The sequence below is a fragment of the Photinus pyralis genome, unplaced genomic scaffold, assembly GCF_008802855.1.
Source record: "Photinus pyralis isolate 1611_PpyrPB1 unplaced genomic scaffold, Ppyr1.3 Ppyr1.4_LG6, whole genome shotgun sequence".
NCBI lineage: Eukaryota > Metazoa > Arthropoda > Insecta > Coleoptera > Lampyridae > Photinus > Photinus pyralis.
This window is the reverse complement of record NW_022170663.1, coordinates 34,083,810-34,106,015: the sequence shown is the minus strand read 5'-3', so window position 1 is coordinate 34,106,015 and position 22,206 is coordinate 34,083,810. Positions and strand designations below refer to the sequence as shown.

Genomic DNA, 22,206 nt, shown 5'->3' with positions numbered 1-22,206 from the left:
ATTACTTGCCTCGTATCTTCTCCAATTTCATACGGGGAAAGTTAAGATAGACATTGAGTGTCGCTCAAACCCTATTGGTAAGTGGTACGAAGTGACAGAATCATACCGATAGTGCATAAAGTTTGGAATTTGTAGGGCATTTAATCTTGTAAAATGGTTGTTAGGTACTATTAAATTACCATTACCAAGAATTAAGAAGAAGAGCTGATAATTGACTATGAAGAGCACCGAATAAATTAGTAGGGTAAAAGATGACGATTATACAGCGTACGCCCGCCTTACCATTAAAACAGATTAAAAAGTAATCGTAAACGATTTACATAAAGCGCATTTCCACTTGCATTCATTTCCCATTTGTAAGATGCAACTTCTGTAAAATCGTAAAATCCGCCACAAATATGAAAGATAGCGTTGCACATGGGCAATCCATTGTTGACGTGCTACTTCAATTCAGTTTATGAGAAGAATTTCATTTCAATGCTTTTCTAAATAAGAAAGTTGGAACTGCGCATGCGCAAACCTAAATTTTAAAACTAATGTTAGATTTTTCCTTTGTTCCAAGCGCCTAATTTATCAAAATTTCACTTAAATAGTTTCCATAGATAAAAAAGTTGGCACGAGCGCATGCGCAAAATAAAATTTTTGAAACTGGCGCTAGATTTTCCTTTATTCCAAGTGCCTATGTATCACATTTCATTTAAAATTCTTCCATAAATAAAAAAGTTGGCACTGCGCATGCGCAAAACCAATTTTGAAATTGGCGTTTGATTTCTTTATCCAAGTGCCTATGTATCAAATTTTCGTTTAAATTCTTCCATAAATAAAAAAGTTGGCATTGCGCATGCGCAAAACCAAATTTTGAAATTGGCGTTTGAATTTTCCTTTATTCGAAGTGCTTCTGTATCAAATTTCGTTAATTCTTCCATAAATAAAAAAGTTGGCACTGCGCATGCGCAAAACCAAATTTTGAAACTGGCGTTTGATTTTCCTTTATCCCAAGTGCCTATGTATCAAATTTCGTTTAAATTCTTCCATAAATAAAAAAGTTGGCACTGCGCATGCGCAAAACCAAATTTTGAAATTTGCGTTTGATTTTCCTTTATTCCAAGTGGCTATGTATCAAATTTCATTCAACTACTTTTATAAGTAAAAAGTTTGCAATTCGGTTTTTAAATGGTCGAGATGCGAAAGGGCACTGTGAATTTTGAATCGATTCGATTCAACTTTTTGGCATTGCGTATTATAGGTTAAAGCTATGCCCATATTTGAATTTCATGCAATTCAGTTCATAACTAACGGAGAGATGTAAAAGCGACGCGAACATTTCTAAACAAAGTTATCGTTCACACGGGACAGATAGATGGACAGACAGACAAAGGAACAGACGGACAGACCAACAGGAGACGACAGATAGCAATGCAAAATTATAAAAGATCTCTTGGATCGTTAATAAACGGCAAAAGTGTAAAATTATGGAACATGTAAAAAACGGTTTTTTGTTTTTTTTTAACAATAACTTTTTTTGTAAGCGGTACAGAAAAAATTCCTTCCTTGGTACAAGACTCGACACAATAACGAACCAAATAGCGAAAAAAGTAGAACAATAGCTCTTAAGATAAAAAACGTCGCAAAGTTAGCGGACGGACGGACGGACGGACGGACGGACGGACGGACGGACGGACGGACGGACGGACAAAGTGGCCACAATAGCGCATTTTTTTTTATTTTTGTGGAAATGCGCTAAAAAAGAGAAATGGAAGATGGCATATTGATTTCTTCTGCGTCAGAGTGCAGTAGTCAAATTGTAGTAGCAAGGAAGATAGATGGACCGACGAGACTATGTGCATACTACAGAAAAATAAACAGGGTTATCGTAACCACTATTGAAGATGTGCTCGAGCAGCTCCGAGATGGAGCAGCAATAGACTTGAAAAACGACATGGACGTTGAAGAAGAAAGTCAAGGTATACATATTTAATGGCATTATGATGGCAGTATTGATCCCGAAAAGTACCATTTGCTTTGTGTAATTCCGCCTTTAGCATTTCAAAGATTTATTGTGAGCTTTATGTTTCGAAAATGGATTAATAAGAAAGTGGTACTGTTGTATATGGACGATTTGGTAATACCTGTAAAGATTATCGAAGAATAAATCGAAAGCCTAAAGCTTGCGCTTAGAACAGCCAAAGCTTACGGTTTGAAAATCAACAGAAAGATATGTGAATTCTTTAAAAAAAGAATGAAGTTTTAGGGCACATTTTCGACAATAGCAAGCTGTACCCTTCTCCTAGCAAGACGGTAGTCGTGAATAATTTTCCACAACTGACGAATATGGCGAAAATTCAACGTTTTTTAAGGCCCGACAAAAAAATTCCGTTTAAGACCGGAAAATGAAAACGAAATTTGACATTTTAAATTTTCTCGTGTTTAAAATTTTTCAAAAATCTCAAATCCGGTTTTTTTAGTCACAAAAAGGGAGATTTCAATAGTGAGCCATGTATATGAACCACCCTGTAGAATACTGTTTGAGCCGTTTTTAGCGTATTTTCCTCAAAGTGAAAAATCGCTATTGGCTGCACTTTGTCATCCGTCCGCCCGTCCGTCCGTCCGTCCGTCACACGTACTCTTTCTACACCACTGAATAGATTTGGGCGATATGGGGCTCATTTGAAAGAGCTCGGTCCAAGGATTCTGTGCCTATAGATATTTTTTGATCTTGCGCATTCGCAGTGTCAAAAATTTGGATTAACGCATGTGCAATGCTAACTTTTATATTTATGAAAGCAATTAAATGAAATATCATATGTAGGCACTATGAGTGAAATCAAAATTTGTTTATATTTGTACAGGGTCCACTATTTTTCATGACAATAGGCGGCTCATTTGAAAGAGAATGGGTAAAGGATCTCGTGCCTACCGGTATTTTTTCCCAGTCTTAAAATTAATATTATTAGGAGGAAAATACGCTCGCGTCATTTGTGTTTGTATACTGAATTTTTAACTTTTTTTTAAAATTGCATAAGAGGTGCAAAAATGCATTTATTTAATTATTGCATAAAAATTACATACTCGTATAAACATATTAGGCCGGAAAATTTGCTTAAAAATCGTCACCTGAGGGTGTTCGAAGGGATCGGAGTCCATATCTGACCTCGAAATTGACCTGAGATGCTCAGGGGTGGCTCTACGGAGTGCGAGGGATGCTGTGGAGTGAGTGAAAAATTAACAGCGTCGGGAAATTCCTAGGAAATCGTTACTCGAGGGGTTTCGCGATCGTTAATTCTAGATAAGCCCTAGGGGGGGGGGGGGGGCACTACCGAGGTGCAATGAACTGGCTCGCTCACTCACGGGTTTTAGGGGTCGAGATCTTCCCTTAAAATTTCCCAGGGACACCCAGGAGTCTTGATACGGGGAAGGCGAGGGTGACTTTTGTTTTGAGTAACGTATGCTAGTCTATCATTGTACCTCCCGGCACCTCCGTGGATCAACCTCGGGCAATTTCGAGGGCACTTCTGCACTGGCCGGGCACGAAAACCCGTGACTATCGATTTCCGATCAATTTCTCGACACGGATAATTTTTCACCCCACTTCTTCCCCGTAGAGCTACCCCTGAACACCCTGTGGCAATTTTAAGGGTAGTTATGGACCGTGCGCGTTTCAATACCCCATAGTAACGATTTCTAAGCGATTATTGACGCGTAGATGAAGTTATGGGGCAACTTCAGGTCGAAGGAGAATCAGGATCGCCGATCTGTGGGGTCCAGGGTTCACGAGAGGTGGCGCGCCACTAGCGCCAGAGAACGAAAGGGAAAAAGTTGGAGAAGTCGGATGAGAGCGACTAAACTGTGAACAACCTTTATTTTGTTGTAAATTAGGGTAAGCGAATAAATTTTATTTTTTACATAGTGATCAAATCACCAGGTTTCGTTTTGTTACTTTCGTTTAATCCCTTTAATAAACAATAGCTTCAATTTTTGAGTAACAGTATCCCGAATATCAATGTTCAGACCTGTGATGTATCAAACTTAACGTTTAGGTTATGTGCCGAAAAACGATATTTTACGTTATATAGGCAAAATGACGTTTTTGACATTGATTATTCAATTTAACGATTTTTGAATTATTTGAATCGGATTAGAAAAAAATGAGGTTGAAACCTGACACCTTGGAAATCTGTTTCAGATTTGTATGTTTCACATAAAGAAGTTTTCTAGCAGTTTCAGTATTTACACTTATTCATAGTTCTTTTTATTCCACACATTAACAAAGTTAAAGCTTAACTAAAAATGTACCGACGCAACGCGACGTCCAGATAAATATCCCCACTCAATCATTCAGTGCTGCGGTGTACCAGAAACACCAAACTTAACGTACAGGTTATCTGCCAAGAAACGCTTCTTTGTCTTATTGACTATGAGCAAAATTACGTTGTCTACAGATAACCTGCACGTTAATTTTAACGTTAGTAATGCTTTGAACTATTCTTCCCGTTAAAACATTCTTCTCTGTTCAAAGTTTCTCCTCATTCGACACTTATATGTCGTACTTCTCGAGAAACCTCCGACTGACGTTTCTCGATAATTTCTAAAAATATACACATAATTAATATTTAATAAAGTACACAGTCCTCACTGTTGACATGGAATTTGCTTTTTTTTAAAAGGCCCTTGGTCGCATCATTTACCCGCCCAGGCAAGTAGCAAATGCGAGGCTTCGCCTTTGTGAGAATAAAATTTTTCCTAAGTTTCTGCCGCTCTTCCCACACCTCATAATCGCGCATGCGTGCCATTTGTAACTCCATCACCTCAATTTCGGCTTGCTTTCCCTCTCGGATGAAAAATAAGTCCCGTCGTTCTTTCTTTATTCTCGCTTTCTCTCTTAGTTCGCGTTCCTCAATCCTTTTTTCTATCCGTGCTCTTTTTTGCTCCTACAAATAGAAATTAGTCTCGTAACTGAACAGACTAGACGTACCTTTGACTTTAGCTTAGCTTCTTCCTGTTGAAACTTTTTCAAGGTACCCAAGAGAACCCTGAACATCCTACGGTTTCTCGCTGTGGATTTATCATCGGCGCTTTGGGCCGCTAAGGCTAACTGCCGACCCCGATCCACGCATCGGGTTACTATAAGTTTGATAATCAACTGTTTTTGTGGCTGTTGTAGAATTTTGACTTCGTAAGGTGAAGGTTTTTCGGAAAGCCGCCTTCGTTTATTGAGCGGCTCATCATGGTCGAAGTTACTCGTGTTTTCCTCAATAGGTAAATTCCTTTTAATTCCAGGTCGAGGGATTGTTTCAAAAGGGCATCTTCCCATTAGACGTTTTATGTTTTCATCTATGACTTTTAGACTACTTTTAGATCGCTCTAATTGTGATTGTAAGTCGCCGAAAGATTTTAATCTTGCAGTACCCATTGTGCTGAAGATATAAGGTTCATTTAATCAAAACATAAAAATTGGAAGCTCAGTTAATAACCCAAAACATGTATTGGACACAATTAGGTTTTTTTAGGATGGCATTACGGCGCACTCTCTAAATGAGACAAAAACCGAACACAATGGAATTGGGTTGGGATTGATATGATAACGAGAAAGATAACCTATTCGTATCTACCGAAATTGTGTTTCTGAATCACACAAACTCATAAATTATTTGTGAATTTTAAATTAAATATTATCTGGTATTCACAGTGAGGCCCTTACACGGACACGAACTCAAACTATACACGTCTCGACTCGAAAGCTCGGGGCGAAAATTAGCCGAGCATTCTAGTATTAATGAAAAGTTTCTATTCGTGTAGAGGGGAAAAATACCCATGCCTGGAGGGTAGGTAGCCGCACCACTTTGCTCTAATCTACACATAAAGTAGCCGAGGTGGTTAGTGGCCAGTAATAGGTTTAGAAAAGCTAAATCTGAATATAAGAAAACGCCCTTATGAATGAGTGTTCTATATATATTTGTGAAAAATGTCAGAGCGTAACTTCCCGGACGAATCTTCCGGGTGCCAATTTTTCATTGGCGAATCTTCTTGGGGGCGAATTTCCGAATGCTAACTTGCTGCAAATTGAATTGAAATTGAATCAAATTCCAAAGTGAGGTTTCAGTGTGATTCCGTTCAATACAAATTTGGTTTATTAGGGGATGCAAATTACAGTTGATATACCCTGTACATGTGTTCCCACAAGTTCCAACATTAGAATTTCTCGTTTAATGGCTAAAAAAACCACAATTTGGGGTGAACGTAAAATAAGCGAGAACAATTGAAGTAAGGGGAAATGAAGTAATAGTCGCGGAACTTACATGGGTAAATACGAGGTAAGGGGAAGATAAAGGTTGATTTATGTAGAAAGAAGGGTATCTTAGAGCGTTGGTAGAGGGAGAAAGTGGCAAGAGGAAGAAAATAAGATGGTGATATAGGAGATCAGTGGTTTAAGATGTAGAATAGAGTTGGGGTAACAAAGAAAAAGGATTAGTGAGACTAGAGAGGAAAATAAGATGAGCTAGGAGAGGAGGGGGAGGATAAGAGAGAGATAGCAAGTAAAGACGTACAATTCAGGGAGTTTGTCAGAGGATTCAATGGACCGGGGTTGGTGGAATCATGCATAGAAGAAAAGAACTGGAAGAAAATAAAGATTAGGTTACCGAACATAGAAGAACCAATTCGCAAAGAGGGAAAGCAGAAAACAGAAGAGCAGAAGGAGACATTTCACCAGAGGAAATAAAATATAAAGGAATGGGCGAATGAAACGAATGAGGATGAAGGAATCCATAATCGAAAAATGAGTGCAAGTGGAGAGGAAGAGGACGAGAGTGGTAACGATATATCACCGACAAGGAATGTAAGAGTTAAAACATAAATTAGAAAGATGAAAAGGGGGAGGAGACGCTAGTAAGGGGGGTGGGGGTGGGGGGATAGAGGAAATTGGGTGTAGATTGGAAGAGGAATATAAGATAGAACAAGAGACAAAGAATGCAAGAAGTTGCTACTTGAATTAATAGGAAAGAGAAAATATTAAACGGAAACATGGAGGGGGATAGATATGGGCAATATACATACATGGTAGGGAGAATGAGGTCTGTCATTGACTGCATACTACTAAACGGAAGAATTTTGGAAAAATATAAAATTTTAAGATAAGAACGAGTACAGAATCAGATCACCAAGCGATGGAAATATGGCTAACAGGGAAGATAAAAAGAGCAAGAAATGGAAAGCATCAAACACGAAGGGAGATACAATTATGGACAAGAAACGCGAGGGAGCATTATAAAAGGAGACTAGAGCAGCAAGTATATGAAGTAGGAGAGAGCACAGAGGAAATACGAAACTGATCAACGAGGAAGAAAGGGGAGATAAAAGAAAGGATATAGAACAATGACGGAGTACAAACAGATATGTAAGAAAAAAAGATGAAGAAACAGAATATGAAGCAGAAATCAGGGAAATTAAAACGGAGGGGAACTTTTGGAAGTTAATAAACAGAGGAAAAGGGAAAAACACATTTAGTGGGAGAGAAAAAATGGAAACAGCCCTTTATAAAGGTACTACAAGACAAGCAGGAGAACACGGAATGGTGGAAGAGAGGAGATGGAAGGAGACGAAATATCAAGAGAGATATAGAGTAAAATTAAAGAGAGTAACGAAAGGGAAGGGGGTAGAGAAAGACGAAATAAGAAATGAGGCTATATTTTCGCTACAGATCGCATTAAGGAGAAGCTGAGGAAACTCATAAGGAAAATGTGGAAAAGAAGAAGACTACCGGAAGAATGGAAGGAAGGGGTAATAGTACCGATTTACAAAAGAGGTGAGAAGGATACTGTATGGAAAATTATAGAGGGATCTCGATAATAACGACGGCGTATAGAATCTTCGCAATTATACTGAATACAAAATAAGAAAGAGAAGAGGGCGAGGAAACGCAAATGTGCTCTAGAAAATGGAGGGGGAAAATAGACTGTGTATATGATGTATTACACAATGGTGGAAAAGGAATTGGAAAAACATGGCGGAAAGGTGATAGTGTTTTTCATGGATCTAAAGGCAGCATTTGAGTAGAAAGGAAAAAAGTATGGAAAATGATGGAGGATGGAAAAATAGACAAAACATAATTAAAGAGAGGAGGAGAGATCGGAAGTAGGGTAAAGATATAAGGGAAGGAGTCTGAAGTGTTCTGGACAATAAAAGGATTGAGGCAGGGATACCCACTTAGCCCAATCTTATTTAATTTCTACATAGGGGATATGGAGAAACTATTAAGACAGAGTCAAAGTGGAGGAATCGTGATGGGAAGAAGGAAGAGTGTGGTCCTTAGTTAGCTTACGTGAATGACACAGTATTGTTGACAACACAGAGAAAGAATCTATCTATGGAGATTGTCTTTTTCCCTATTCTCTTTTCCCGGTAATCGGACTGAAGACATGTGTTTGACATTCTTAGAAGATCTCATTGGTTCAATGATAATCAACATTATGGAACGTGATGAGCGTTTCATAGAAGATGAGGTGATATTCCAACAAGACGGGGCTCCTCCTCATTATGTACAGAATACTAGACAGTTCTTGGACCTTAGGTTCCCTGGCAGATGGGTGGGACGGTCCTATCAGATCGCTCAGATAGGTCGCCGTTAATTTTTTTGTCGGCCCATTTGAAATTTAAATGCAGCTTAAATATTTAGAAGAGTAACGAATGCAGTTAGATTACCCCAGAAATTTTACCAAACGTCCGACACCATTTTGGACTAATATTCATTATTGTATGTGGTGGTCATTTTTTCCAGTAATTTTGAATAATTGTTACTGTTACGAAGTTAGGTCTGCAAATCCATTTAAATCAAGTTTCTCTGGAATTACTGATCGGATTTGAAAAATAAAAACAGTGCTGAAAATAGAATAAATATGCGTATTGAACTATCTAACGATTACCACCTTCTCATTTAAACTTTTTGGGATACAATTCACCCCCTTCACCGAGTGAAGTTACGTAAATCGTATGTCCCCCTCAACATTAAAATTGACCTGTTCGCGAACGAGCGTTTTTGGCAAAACTGTCCTCAAGCGGCCAAAATTGGCATTGGCTGTTTTCAGTTGGTAAGTTACAAATATTAATAAAGGTTTACCCGTTAGTCGCATAAAAATTTTTGCCATATTTCGCGAAAACTGTTGGAAAAACCCGATTTACATTTCCCATAAAAGTTTGTTTTATTATCTTTCCAACGAGCCCAAGATATTTAAAATCAGATAAGCGGTTACAGGTAGATCAACCGACCCCCCTTCCAAATTTGTTTAGGACGGCCAAACTTTAACAACCCTGATGATAACGACAAGAAGTAACTATCACTCAAAATTGTATTGGGAAATCTTAGCGAAATTGGCAAATTGACTTTTTGGTACCACATATTGTGGATTTTGGATAATAGAAAAGTTATTGAATTCTGTATTTCGAACCACTGAATGGCGCATGTGTAACATTTTTTATAATATGATGATGACTGATCTACAGGTAGGTATGAAAAAAGCTGTCTAATAAAATTGATGAACCAATTCGCCATTAAAAGATATATACGGTTGTCTTTAATTATTCGGTCGGTTAGGTACGATATATAATGTAATTGAAGATCACGGCGTTCAGATTTGCGTTTTCTTTGTTGCATCAAATCAAAGTCTTCAACAGGTGGTTGATCAAACTGAAAGAATGCGATATGTGTTGATGTAATGTTATGAATCAGATTAGTAAGGCCGATACAATTCCGTCGTGGCTATTATCCTCGGCGAGGACAGATATAGCGCGGTTTTCACACGCGGCGGCATCTCTGATCCATTGTTAGTATAAAATCAGCTTCGATCCGCCACGTTAATTAGAGGTTAGCGTTTAGTACGATACCAATCTATGCGTTTAATATCTATCAACGATCAATACACAGAAAGATTATGATCACGAACACAAGCTATACACGATACCGTTACAAATACGTTTTCAAACTCCCTTTTATAAAACACACCACGGAGCAGTTTCTTGGATTATTAAGTTTTATGGTTCAAAAAAATATTGCACAATTTTTTTATAAGCGCAGATGTAAATTTTAACTACTTTGAAAAACATCAAATTAACTTAAAAGCTAAAAGGTTTTGATTGTAACTTTGTCACTTAGTACGGAATCTTTCTCAACTCAACTATAAACTATTTATTTATTAATTGTAAAACTACGTTTGTACCGGATTTGATTATCATTGCCGCGTATAAAATTCTAGAAAAAATCGAAAACACGCAATAAAATCAACTTAATGGTAATCATTCGAGGATAAGTATTAGTTTACCTCAAGACATAAAAGTAAAGTTTAAAATTCCAAAATGTTCCAACTTGCATTAGGTAATCTATATTTAAATTAATTTAAATCCTTTATTTGTCGGGTTCAAATTTACATTTTATTACTGCAAAATGGCAGTCATAAAAAACGTTAGAGGAGCAGGAATGAAATTGTGATGAGCTTCAAACGGGATTTTTCTTAGGTACATTACATTCGTTTACAACCACCTCCAACTCATAAACTAGAAAAGCGGTGTTCACAGGTTTTTAATTATTTGCGCCATGCCGACTTCGAGATGTGGCGCTATATCTCCTTCTATACTTTTAATGTAAATTAAATCTACTGGTACGTCTCCAGAAAACTGTTCCCCAAAACTTTTAGGAAGGTGTATATAATTTGTGAGCATTTCAAATTGTTTCAAAGTTAATTTTTACGGCTTCTTAAAAATTTTCATTGCCATTGATCGTAACGAAAGCCTGCATGGAAAATTTGAATTTCTTTCCTAAATTTTCTTTCTCGGTAGATCTTCAGAGGTAATTTTGTGAATTATTTTCTGTTAATATGTAGAATAACCCTACTGCCGAAAGTACTGCGTGTCGTACAAGGCGAATAAGCAAAGGCCCTCCCGATAGCTCCTTTGCAGTGAAGTCTGTGATTTTTGATTTTTGTGCATTTGTGATACCACACCAAACAAGCAAACTTTGTGGTTCTGATTATTTGCCGGTTATTTTGAGATTTTATTATAAATTATGGGTTGTAATGGAGCGAGATTCGAGAGATATGAAAAACCAGGTGGCGAACCAGAAGGCTACTCTCCAGTTTTGAAACCATGTTGCGAATGTTCATACGTGACCAGTTACACTATGGAACGCCGTTTTACTTTTTAATGGCAACCGTATTTAAGAATTTAGAAGAATGAATTATGAACAAATAAAAATATCTTACAGATATTTTTAATTAATTACAAATATCTTAGATATTTTTAATTGCACTTTTTGCTTCTAGGTTATTTAAATTATCTCTGAGATATTTTTAATTCGTGTATACATAAACGGGAAAAAATATAATTTCGGTTTTATCGATATCTTAGAGATATTTTTAAATAAATAAAAATATCTCATAGATATTTTAAATTCAAATAAGGAAGAAACCTCAATAACTTATTTAAAAATATCTCTAAGATATTTTTAAATTGTGTATTTATCAATATCTTAGATATTCAAATATATATAGACTCAATTAAAAATATCTTAGATATTTTTAAAGTTTATTAAAAAATATCTAAGATATTGTAAATTACCGCCATCTAGCAGCAACGTTTACGAAATAGTTATAAAATAAGTTTGACAACCTCGCAAATTTCTTGTATTGGGTACGTCGATCAGCTGATGTGTGTTATTGTTTGTTTTGGTGGAAATTGTGCCAATTCTGTTATTTTTATTATTGGTTTATAGAAACTTATGACTTTTTGTGCGTGTTATTTTTGCTTGAGTGTTGTACTCAGTATTTCTCATTTTCTGTACATTTTTACAAGATCGCGTTAACGGTGCAAGAACATTTAAGAACGTTTGCTGTGTTTCGTCTGCCAGGATGAAATTTTTAGAAATCTTAATTAAGATGGACAAGGGCGGTCTCCTTTTTGTGTAATTAAAGATAAACATGTGCTGAGTCGTTGCGAATGCCAAGTGAAATTTAATTGTAAATAGTGATTAAACATTTTTTGAGAATCGTTTTGGTATATATTAGATTAGATACTAGCAATGGCAAGTTGTGCTGTAAATGGTTGTAAAAACAACAGAAAATTTCCTGTGATCAATAAAAAATTTACATTCCATAGGTTAGTTAAATTCAGCACTGATACATTATAAATCAAAATTTATATTCTTTTAGTTTCCTTAAATAAAGGTGAAATGCGAAGTGTGGTTAACACTGCTTGGCAAAACCGATGAAAATTGGAAATAGAAATAATGTGATTTGTTCTGAACGCAAGCGCTTTTGTGTATTATAAGTACAGTTCTGGAGTAAGATCCTTACAGCCAAATTCGATTCCTTCACTTCAATTGGGCATGTCAAACACAGTATGAAGTATTGCACCTGTAGTTTCGAAATATTAATATGAAATTACGGTAACACCTATTCATCCGGTTCACATGAAATGCACTTACAAAGAACACTGCAAGCAGGGCCGTAGCTACCGGTGTTCCACAGACACGGGCCCGGGCACCAAAGGGCCCGTAATGAATGTGCTTTTTAGCGCATTTTTGCAAATTTATTTGTAAAAAGTAGCTTTTAATCTCACTTTGGCCGGCTGGCTGGCTGGCTGCAAATGTGGGCGCGTAGAAGAACTCTTGTAGAAAGGCAACGGGTGTACGTGTATCTACAAGGCCGTGAAATTTGTCAACCTTAGGGACATGGCTACATGATGTGGGGTTGGCGACATCTGGGCGTCATCCTCGAGCGTAGTATACTAACGTGAAGGTTTTTCAGTGTTTTCCTATCTTCTACTACAGTTTTGGTCCGATTCTTTTCAAATTGGTGTCGGCGGAAAGATGTTGTAAACGCGCACAACTCCTGCGTGGCGGAATTTTGTTTTTTGTCGTAGGGGCGAAATTAATGACCTTTTGCGAGGCGCGCGCGCGCGTCTCCGAGAAGTAGTCAACTTCGGGCGCCTTTTACCTTCCGTTGCGAACTCACGCGGTTTAAAGTTTCGTAAATCTCGAATCGCTGTCTCTCTTTCTCGTGTCGCCAATAGAAGTGAATAGCGGGTGAACGGGACGTCGGAAGTGGCTACCGTCAAAGGGAATGTGGTAGCCCCCGACCCGATTTTAACTTTAAAAGCGAATTGCGGGTGCACGCGGAAAGTGGGAAACGGTTAGTGAATGTAGTACCCTTCGACAAGATCTGTTATTGATGGTTGAGTCGAAAGTGGCTAATAGAATACTGATCTGCCACACAAAAATGCGCTGAAGTCCCTTCGATCTCACACGAGGACTTTGATAATTTTTTTATAACTATTTTCATTGAACATTGTAAAAGCACCTACATAAAATCAAGCCTGTAGGTACCAAATATGAATAAAAGTAAAATAGTGTTTTTTATAGAATGGAAATGAAATACATGTATAAATAGCGTAGGCTGTGAAAGTGCACCATTCATACAAATATAAACCCTTATATTATATTACAAAATATCAGGTTCACAGCACATTGCAGAGCAGTAGCCACATAAACAAAGTTGATCAGAAACTCCGCTCTGATTGGCTTCCTTTTAAGAATTAAGTTACGACTGCACTCCTAACGTGAGATATCGGTTGGCTCGATATCACTTCACGTCTAATCGAAGCAGGGACCGACAAGAAATCCAAATTCCAACTTTTTAGGGACAAATTATCCAAATAATTTGGATTGTTTTCGTCAAGATATCCAATTTTTATCGACAAATTATCCAAATCCAAATAAAGCGACAAAATATCCAACCAATTTGGAAACTCCGATTTGGATATCTTGTCGGTGGCGCGACAAGATATCCAAATATCGAATTTTTTTTAGACAAGAAATCCAAATCTTTTGGACAAAATATCCAAAAAATTTGGAAATTTTTTTACAAGATATCCTGTATTTTTTAGACAAAAAATCCAAATTTTTTGAGGCAACAGTTTCAAAAAGTTTGGAAAGTGTTTAACAAGATTTCCTTTTTTGGCAAAAAGGTACGCCGCTTGTTCGTGTATTTGAACGTTTTTAACAGCAGTTGTTTTCAGAGCTGGGCCGTGCTTGTAAAAGTGCTGAGCTTTAAAAGCACTTCTAAATTATAACTTTATTCAACCCCTCAAGCTCTGCTCAGGTCTGAAATCAACTGCTGTTAAAAACGTAAGTATAAGTAACGTTCTCTGTGCATGATAATCTGCACCAACTAATACTTCTTGTGGAAGCTCCAATAAAGCATTAATTGATGAATTTAATGCATTAAATGTAGTATCACAAATGTTACTACGGATCCTTCTGAGGTTTCGTAATGCAAAGTGCAAATGTGAATGTGGGAATTGTTTTGTAGTTTCATATAATCTACAAGCACTTGCTATTGTTCTTCTGAGACGACTCAAAACATCCCCTACATCCATATTTAAGTTTTAAGTAAAACCTAAAACGAGCCGTTGATCACACGCAGAAACGATAACAAACATATACCTAGATATATGACCACCAATCAATACACGTAAATTAATAATCAGAAATGAAAACTTCACAGAGGTTAGAAAACAAACTAATTACAATGTTGCCAGATGTCTTAATATAATTAAAACCGAACTTCTCACTAGGCGGCGCCAATTTCCTATATCTTAGATATTTGAAATAACATTTATAAATATCTAAGATATTTTCAAATGAGGTATATTTTAAAATATCTAAGATATTATAAATAAAAATTAGGCATTTTAATATGAAAAGTCGTTTTGCTTTTGAATGATAATCGCGTTTAAGAATTTAGAAGAATAAATTTTAAACAAATAAAAATATCTTAGAGATATTTTTAAATAATTACAAATATCTTAGATATTTTTAATTGCAGTTTTTTCATCTAGGTTATTTAAAATATCTCTGAGATATTTTAAATTCGTGTATACATAAACGAGAAAAAAAAATAATTTCGTTTTTATCGATATCTGAGAGATATTTTTAAATAATTAAAAATATCTCATAGATATTTTAAATTCATATAAAGAATAAACCTCACTTTATTGATATCCTCAAAGCTTAACTTATTTTAAAATATTTTTTAAATCGTGCATTTATCAATATCTTAGATATTGGAAAATATATTAATTCAATTAAAAATATCTTATATATTTTTCAATGTAGCGCATTTATTGTAATCGTGTTACACAGTATTGAATTGACACAATTAAAAATATCTCTAAGATATGATTGATCATTTACTAATATCTAAAATTTGACAACAAAAATAAGTTAATACGGTTTCTTCATAATTTGAATTTAAAAGATCTATGAGATATTTTTAATTATTTAAAAATATCTCTAAGATATCGATAAAACCGAAATTATATTTTTTCCCGTTTATGTATACACGAATTAAAAATATCTCAGAGATAATTTAAATAACCTAGAAGCAAAAAGTGCAATTAAAAATATCTAAGATATTTGTAATTAATTAAAAATATCTCTAAGATATTTTTATTTGTTCATAATTCATTCTTCTAAATTCTTAAATACGGTTGCCATTAAAAAGTAAAACGGCGTTCCATATTACACAGTTACAAGTTTCCACTCTACAGTGTGCTCATTTCAAAAGTATCACTATAACTCTTCACTTAGTGTGATTATTGCTTTGAATGGAAACACGTCGATTTAGATATAGAGGGGGAAGTTCAAAAATGATACCTAGAGAATTTTAGGTTTCATCCCTTCGCACGCACTAAAACGGCACCCCCTACCTCACGGTACATCATTTGAAAGGGCATAAAATTCTATACTCAACCAAGATAAAAAAATGAAATCGATATTATTAGCGAAAAATTGCGTATTGGATACAATGTTGAATTAAATTACAGTCATAAGAAATAACAAATTAAAATAAATAATAAAATCAGAAATAAGAGGAGATGATTAGATAACAAAAAATCTGATACAACTGAAAACCGAACGATTCTCGAGATCGTTTTTGGACAGTAACTTTTGGCTTAGCTACGATAACGTTTCTTACATCCTTAAGTAACATGTGTACCAAACACGAACAGGCAGATGGACAGACAGACAACAATACAATAACGAACAACGACAATTAAACTTACTACACCCGAACACAGTTTGGCTAATGCTTAACTAACTCGATTTAGTATTGCGGAAATTCGTTTAGTCGCTTTCCATACTTTTCGTATATTCAAGCGAAAACATTAAACAGCCTTAAATTGAATGCAATCGAACTGTAACTGTCCAATCACTTTGATAACGCTTAATCGCGCAGGTCAAAAGGTGCGACAAATACCTTATACTGGACGGTCACACACTCTTATATACCGGATGACCGGGTGACATTTATTAACGTTACAAAGTTATCTTTATTCATAACGATTATTTTTCGGAAAAAGCTCACACAAACACTTTACGCAAAATTGGCTCCGATCCATTCAAATGTTCTATGGAATGTTGTAAATACAATAATTAATGCAGACATTTTGGACAACATTAACCAAGATTTGGTAATTTTATATGTAACAAAGAAATATTCATTGAATTCAAAAGTTTTCTTCGAAGATTTTCTGTATTCGCTGTTTATTTGTAGTACATTTAAAAATTATCGAAATTCATAAGTTACACTTGTAGCAAAAATTTTACGAACTAGGATACTAAAATTCCAAAAATTACAAATAAGGACTTTTTTCTAAATATTTCTGCAAGTTGAAAACGATTAATAATTTACACAATACTTTTAGCTGGACTAATCAAGGAAAAAATAGCGTTTTGTACAGAAGTTAATTGTTTTTAAATTTGATGTGAGAACTTCTATACTACAATCCCTATTTTGTATATTAAAAATTTGTCGATGAATTTTCATTGTTACTGCGCTATTTTACTAGTGTAATCATCTCTTATGTTTTCATTAAAAAAAATCATTCTTTAATAATTCCTCGTTAAAAATACCTAGTGCTTTCCATTAAAAAAGACCCTCTTAGTACTGTACACGCCTAGGTGGTCGTATGCCATTATAAATAATTTTTAAGTATTAGATTTACTTAAATTTTTTTAATGATTTTTGATAAGCATAAGTTTTTTAATGATGCTATATCTAAAAAAGTATACTCTTTAAAAATACGTAATGAAAACTAGTGGTTGGTGCAATTGAACTGACCGCAAATTTAAACTGCGTAGATTCGTAGCAAACTATTTATAATTTTGGATAGGTACTTATCATAAAAGGCTTCTTTAAAAAAACGTTGTTTTGAAAATTCAGTGTACTAGCCATTTTCGCCCTGTATACGCTTTGCATAACGGTGAATAAAAGCGATGGTAATTTTAATAATGCTATTCTGCATTACGAAACCTGGAAACATTCACACCTATGAAAATTATGTAGACATCCTTAATAAGTGAAAACCCATAAAAAAGTATCGACCACGTTTCATTTTATGCAGACATAATGAAATTAAAAAGCCTCTGGCGAGATCTTGCATCAAGCGTTGCAATGGTAATCAATGATGTGTTGAGACAAAGCCCCGTGTATAAATAGAAAAATAACACAAGCTAAAATGGCTAATATTATTGAAAGTGCTTAATCTGTCAATCACGCAGGCATTTCATTTCACTTAAACATTTACAAATAAAAAAGGGTCATTGTAAACATTTCTCATTAATCATAAATCATCGTAATTACGCCTACTGCAAATAATTAAACATAATGCTCAACTTACATAAGCCTTATATACATGGCGAGTGAGAATCATTGACATGTAACGAGAAGGTGGTACACCTTTTACTCTAATTAGCATTTTACTAATGGCGAGGTATCAAATGAATTAGATGGAACTGCTTAACAAGTATCAATTAAAAAGGTATCTAACTAATTTTTTCCATAGTTGCTTAAAGAATTTGTCAAAAAGGACTATATACCTATTGCTTAAAAATTATGGAATATGCACATTCAACGTATTTTTACAAGTGGTAGTACTGTTCTGTTAGCACATTTTTTTTAGATCTCGGGTACAAATTTTCCTTCTCAACCTTGCGACTTTTGGAAAGTACTAAATAAATTAAGTTTCAATCCTTAGCGGGTGGTTTTTAGTGCGTGATTTTATGCTTGAATCCTTTAGGAAATGAACTCGCTCCTTGTTGCTTATTATTGACTCGTATTGTCAGCAGTAACAAATCCTGGCAACGACAAATTATATCATGCTTCTTACCTTACAGTCCTTATATTTTTTTTTAATTAAAGACCCTCCAGTAGCATACCATGTTCCCGGCATTCACTTGACTTTACACTTCTTTGATAATTTTATTGTACTTCATAGCGGCGATGAATCGATAATTCTGGTACAAAGATTCATATCCTGGCCCACCGAGACCATCTTTCTCTTCCCAGGGGAAGCAACAGTAGTTACAATGCAGTAGCTGAAAGCGATCTGGGCTGGAAGGGGGCTGATTGTTCCAATTAGAATTCCCTTTCTACTGCAATGATGACCTTTCCTAAAGAAATCGAAATAAATATTGCCTGACCGACGTGTAGCTCAAAAACAGCTTAATCAATTACCATATGGAAATGTTGGCTTTTTTTAGTACCTCCTGAAAAATCTTGTACTGTCGTTTACGTTGATCGACTGCAAATAATAAATACGAGTTTAAAATGAAATGATTAAAAAAAAACAATCCAAATTCCACTATATCTTACATATTTCTTAATTAAAGGTTTTAGGATTAAGACTATCGTAGCCACGTTTCTTTCTAGCTTACTCCTATTTAATCCGCCTTAATAACAATAAGAAATATGGCGAATTTATACAAAAAACACTATAGCTAACAAGATTGAACTCAGGAATACTCTTTAATTTACTTAAAAAATTAAATCCAACTGAAAGAAGAACAACCATCTTTTAAATGAATCCAAGCAAAAGTATTTTATATACCTATTACAATACGGCTCAATACAACCAATTTACAGAAAAATCAATTCCTTGAGCATTTTTTTTAATTTCAATTCCAAATTCAAATTTAATACAATTTCTTAAAGATCACCGATCGCTACTTTTATACAAATAAAAAATGTTACGTTACCTTATAATTATAGTGATGTGCGGAATCGATAGTTTCTGGTGCCTTAAAGCTTGACAATACAGAATGGAAATTGGAAGGGCTACTGTTGAAATTTTCTAGATTTTCTACCTATTCGTATGCTAATGATCGGACAATGAACTTTCTAATATAAGTTGAGATCAGGAAAAATGCAAAACAATTTACGTTAAGATATACAGTGTGTTGCATTATTTTAAAATACCAACTTTGAATCAAATCTCAGAAACGGTGGGCAAAAATTTTTTTTCTATGCCACTGGATTCTACGAAAAAATATGTAAGATAAACAGTTTTTACATTTTTTAGCGCAATTCTATAAAAATTTTAATAAATGCCCTATTTTAGCCACTTTGTCCGACCGTCTGTCCGTCCGTCTGCCCGTCCGTCCGGTCAGCACTAGATCTTAAGAGCTATTTATTTATTTATTTATTGATTTATTTATTATCCTTCTCTTGTTCTGGGCCCTCAACAGGCTTGTGCCCAATTACAGAGTGACCCGGCTCAATACAACCAATTCATAATAATGCTTTTTTTTATTTTACTATTTTTGCCATTTGGTTCGTTATGGCGTCGAGGAAGGAATTTTTTTTGCGTTTATTATTACTACTAAAAAAGTTATGGTACAAAATCAATTTTTTCATGTACCATAATTTTACACCTTTGCTGTTTATTAACGATCCTCGAGACAGTTTATAATTTTGTTTTGTCTATTTGTCTCTCTGTTGTCTGTCTGTCTGTCCGTCTGTCTCCCTGTCCTCCTGTCTGTCTATCCGTGTGTACTACAACTTTGTTAAGAAACATCGGATCGCTCATCAAACCTCCAAAAGTAGGGTTCTTTTATCATTTTTGTTACAAAGTACATACGAATGTCCGGGTTTCTGTGTTAGTAAATATTCTTTAAATCTCGAGCAAATTTGCGCATGCGCAACCCAGCGTTGGTAAGTGCGCAATCCAATTTTTTTATTTGTTGAGATATTTAAATGAAACACTTTGTATAAAGGCACCTCCAATAAAAGTAAGACTAATATCAAATTAAAAAATTGGTTTACAAGCTATACTGAATGCTGATCTACTGGGACAAAATCAACCCCTTATGGTGTGTTGCAAAATTTACGGATGCGTGAAGATCTCAAGGATCGTTCGGTATTCAGTTTGTATCAGATTTTTGTGCTTATAAATTCTATACGCTAAGAATAGGCTGTGCATACGCAGTGCTAACTTTCTTATTTATGGACGGATTTTTTTGGTTAAAGAGCTAAAAACGAATATAGCTCGAGTAACTAATTTTTTGGACAAGGAACGCATAAAGAAGGAAACATTGCATTTGAAGTCGACGTAAGACAGGAATTTTATTTGGACAAATGTGTGTGTACAAGCCGATATCGGACAAACGAATTGGCCAGGTTTGATAATCATTGATGAATCAATTTGGCGACGTAGTTGGCGGTTCGTTCTTCGTTGGTGAATAACGATGCGGATTAATAGAGTGGATGTGCGGATTGCTTAAACAAGTGAAGTAAGTTTACAACGGGGCTGCTCGGGGGATTTTTGAAAGCGTGCGTAATCCACCTCACGTGATAATTTTATGCGCTGTTTGTTTTCAAGTTGTCTTGATAGACGTAGCCAGTCTGGTTCCGGCAAGTAGTCGTCTCCGTTTAAAAGTTTTGGTAAGAATTGGAATAATGTCGTCCTCCAGTTTATGAAAGTGTTACGTTGATGTAAATTTCTGCAAGTACCCGTTCAGTCAATTTTTAATCACGATTTCGTTGGATGAGTCGTTGGAAACTCACTTTTTATTCCTTGAGATCTCTTGAATTCATTTATTCATTCCGTTGTGTCCGTTCTGTGAACGGGTTGTGTACAAGAAAAGCTTTATGACGCCTTAATAGTTATTTGTATCACAAGTCCAGAAAATGGATGTTTTCGAGTGTGAGTAAGCTTGCAGGCCGAAGCGGAGCTGAGGCCTGCAATACGAATACTCGCAAAACATTTTTATGGACGTGTAATACACAAGATTTTTTGTGTCGAAGTAAAAAATTTGAGGGAACAACGTTCATTTTAAAATTTATATTTCTACCTCGTATAATTATAAGCAGTCATACTTGCATTCAAATTTCGAATATTTTGATGTTATGTTGGTAGCACAGACCAGTCAGCAGTTGGTAGCACAAGCATGTCAATTCACAACCGATATTTACCAGTTTTTAATTAAATGAATAAACAAAGCATTTACGTTAATTTAATTATTATTACAAATTTCTAAAGCGCTTAGCGCAGTCTTAAGAAGTTCATAACATTTAAAAGAAGCTGCGCTAAAACTAATAAGTAGTAAGTTGATTTCAATGGGAAACATAACCTTGAAATTTATTTCAATTTCAGCTAGTGCTTGCACCTATTTTGGGAATTGGGTTGCAATATTTTCATTTGCAAATTGATTTATCATATTAATTCCATTACATATAAGAATGATAACAAGTTTGTTTGGATATCTACTTCTCGTTGGCTGTCGATTACGAGGAGAGCAGCAAGAGGGCCGATGATTGCTTCGTGCAAATCTACAATTTGTTGTATGCAGTGTCGTTTGATTATTATGGTCTTACTATACGGAAGTAACTGATATCGGAAATTTTCATCATAGATATGAGCATAGATATCGACAAGAAACCGTTTCCATATGCGTACACCTCCTTTTCGGAAACTGTCATCTTCAGATAAATATACTTGCTTGTAGATATATAATTTATGGAATAATGTATACAGTTTAATGTTAACAATGGCAGAAACAATAATAATTACAAATCATATAGTGTCGTTACTCTTCAACCGTTTAGTGTTGCGTTTTTTGACTGCGTTAATTTACATGCGAAACCATTTTTTGGCATTCCTGGCATCCAGTGTGGAAGTAGGTAAACTTCAATTTCCTATATTTTCAATTAGCTCTCTGTTTTTTGTCATAAACCGTAAGTTTACCATCGGTAAACATGTACAAGTGTCATAACCGCACTAAAGGAAAACTTGTAAGTGAAACTTACAATAATTCTTGATTAGGGTACTTACCTACCGCATTTACATATACGTATTACTATGTTACCAAGCCATAAAGTGCTT

General features: G+C 35.3%; 1 protein-coding gene across 3 annotated transcripts; it reads right to left on the bottom strand.

The window, feature by feature from the left end:
- Positions 1-4,032: 4,032 nt before the first annotated feature.
- On the bottom strand, positions 4,033-16,247 carry LOC116174090 (pinin-like). Of its 3 annotated transcripts, none has more exons than XM_031491888.1 (4): positions 16,020-16,106; positions 4,973-5,414; positions 4,634-4,928; positions 4,033-4,585 (listed from the first exon to the last, which is right to left on the bottom strand). In XM_031491888.1, exons 2-4 carry the CDS (start codon positions 5,408-5,410, stop codon positions 4,524-4,526), a joined length of 795 nt encoding a protein of 264 aa, XP_031347748.1. In that variant the 5' UTR covers positions 5,411-5,414; positions 16,020-16,106; the 3' UTR covers positions 4,033-4,523. The 3 variants fall into 3 exon arrangements, with proteins under 3 accessions (XP_031347748.1, XP_031347746.1, XP_031347745.1); XM_031491886.1 differs by lacking the exon at positions 16,020-16,106 and adding an exon at positions 16,144-16,247 and having other exon boundaries at positions 4,034-4,585; XM_031491885.1 differs by lacking the exon at positions 16,020-16,106 and adding an exon at positions 16,108-16,241 and having other exon boundaries at positions 4,037-4,585.
- Between the last annotated feature and the right edge of the window lie 5,959 nt (positions 16,248-22,206).

What these genes read in the sequence shown, in the direction of transcription:
- LOC116174090 (XM_031491886.1), bottom strand. Translation starts at nt 5,410, where the DNA reads ATGGGTACTGCAAGATTAAAATCTTTCGGCGACTTACAATCACAATTA. An exon ending in AAGCTAAGCTAAAGTCAAAG is followed by an intron (nt 4,929 to 4,972) that starts GTACGTCTAGTC and finishes TTCTATTTGTAG; the next exon opens with GAGCAAAAAAGAGCACGGAT. An exon ending in AAGCAAATTCCATGTCAACA is followed by an intron (nt 4,586 to 4,633) that starts GTGAGGACTGTG and finishes GTATATTTTTAG; the next exon opens with AAATTATCGAGAAACGTCAG.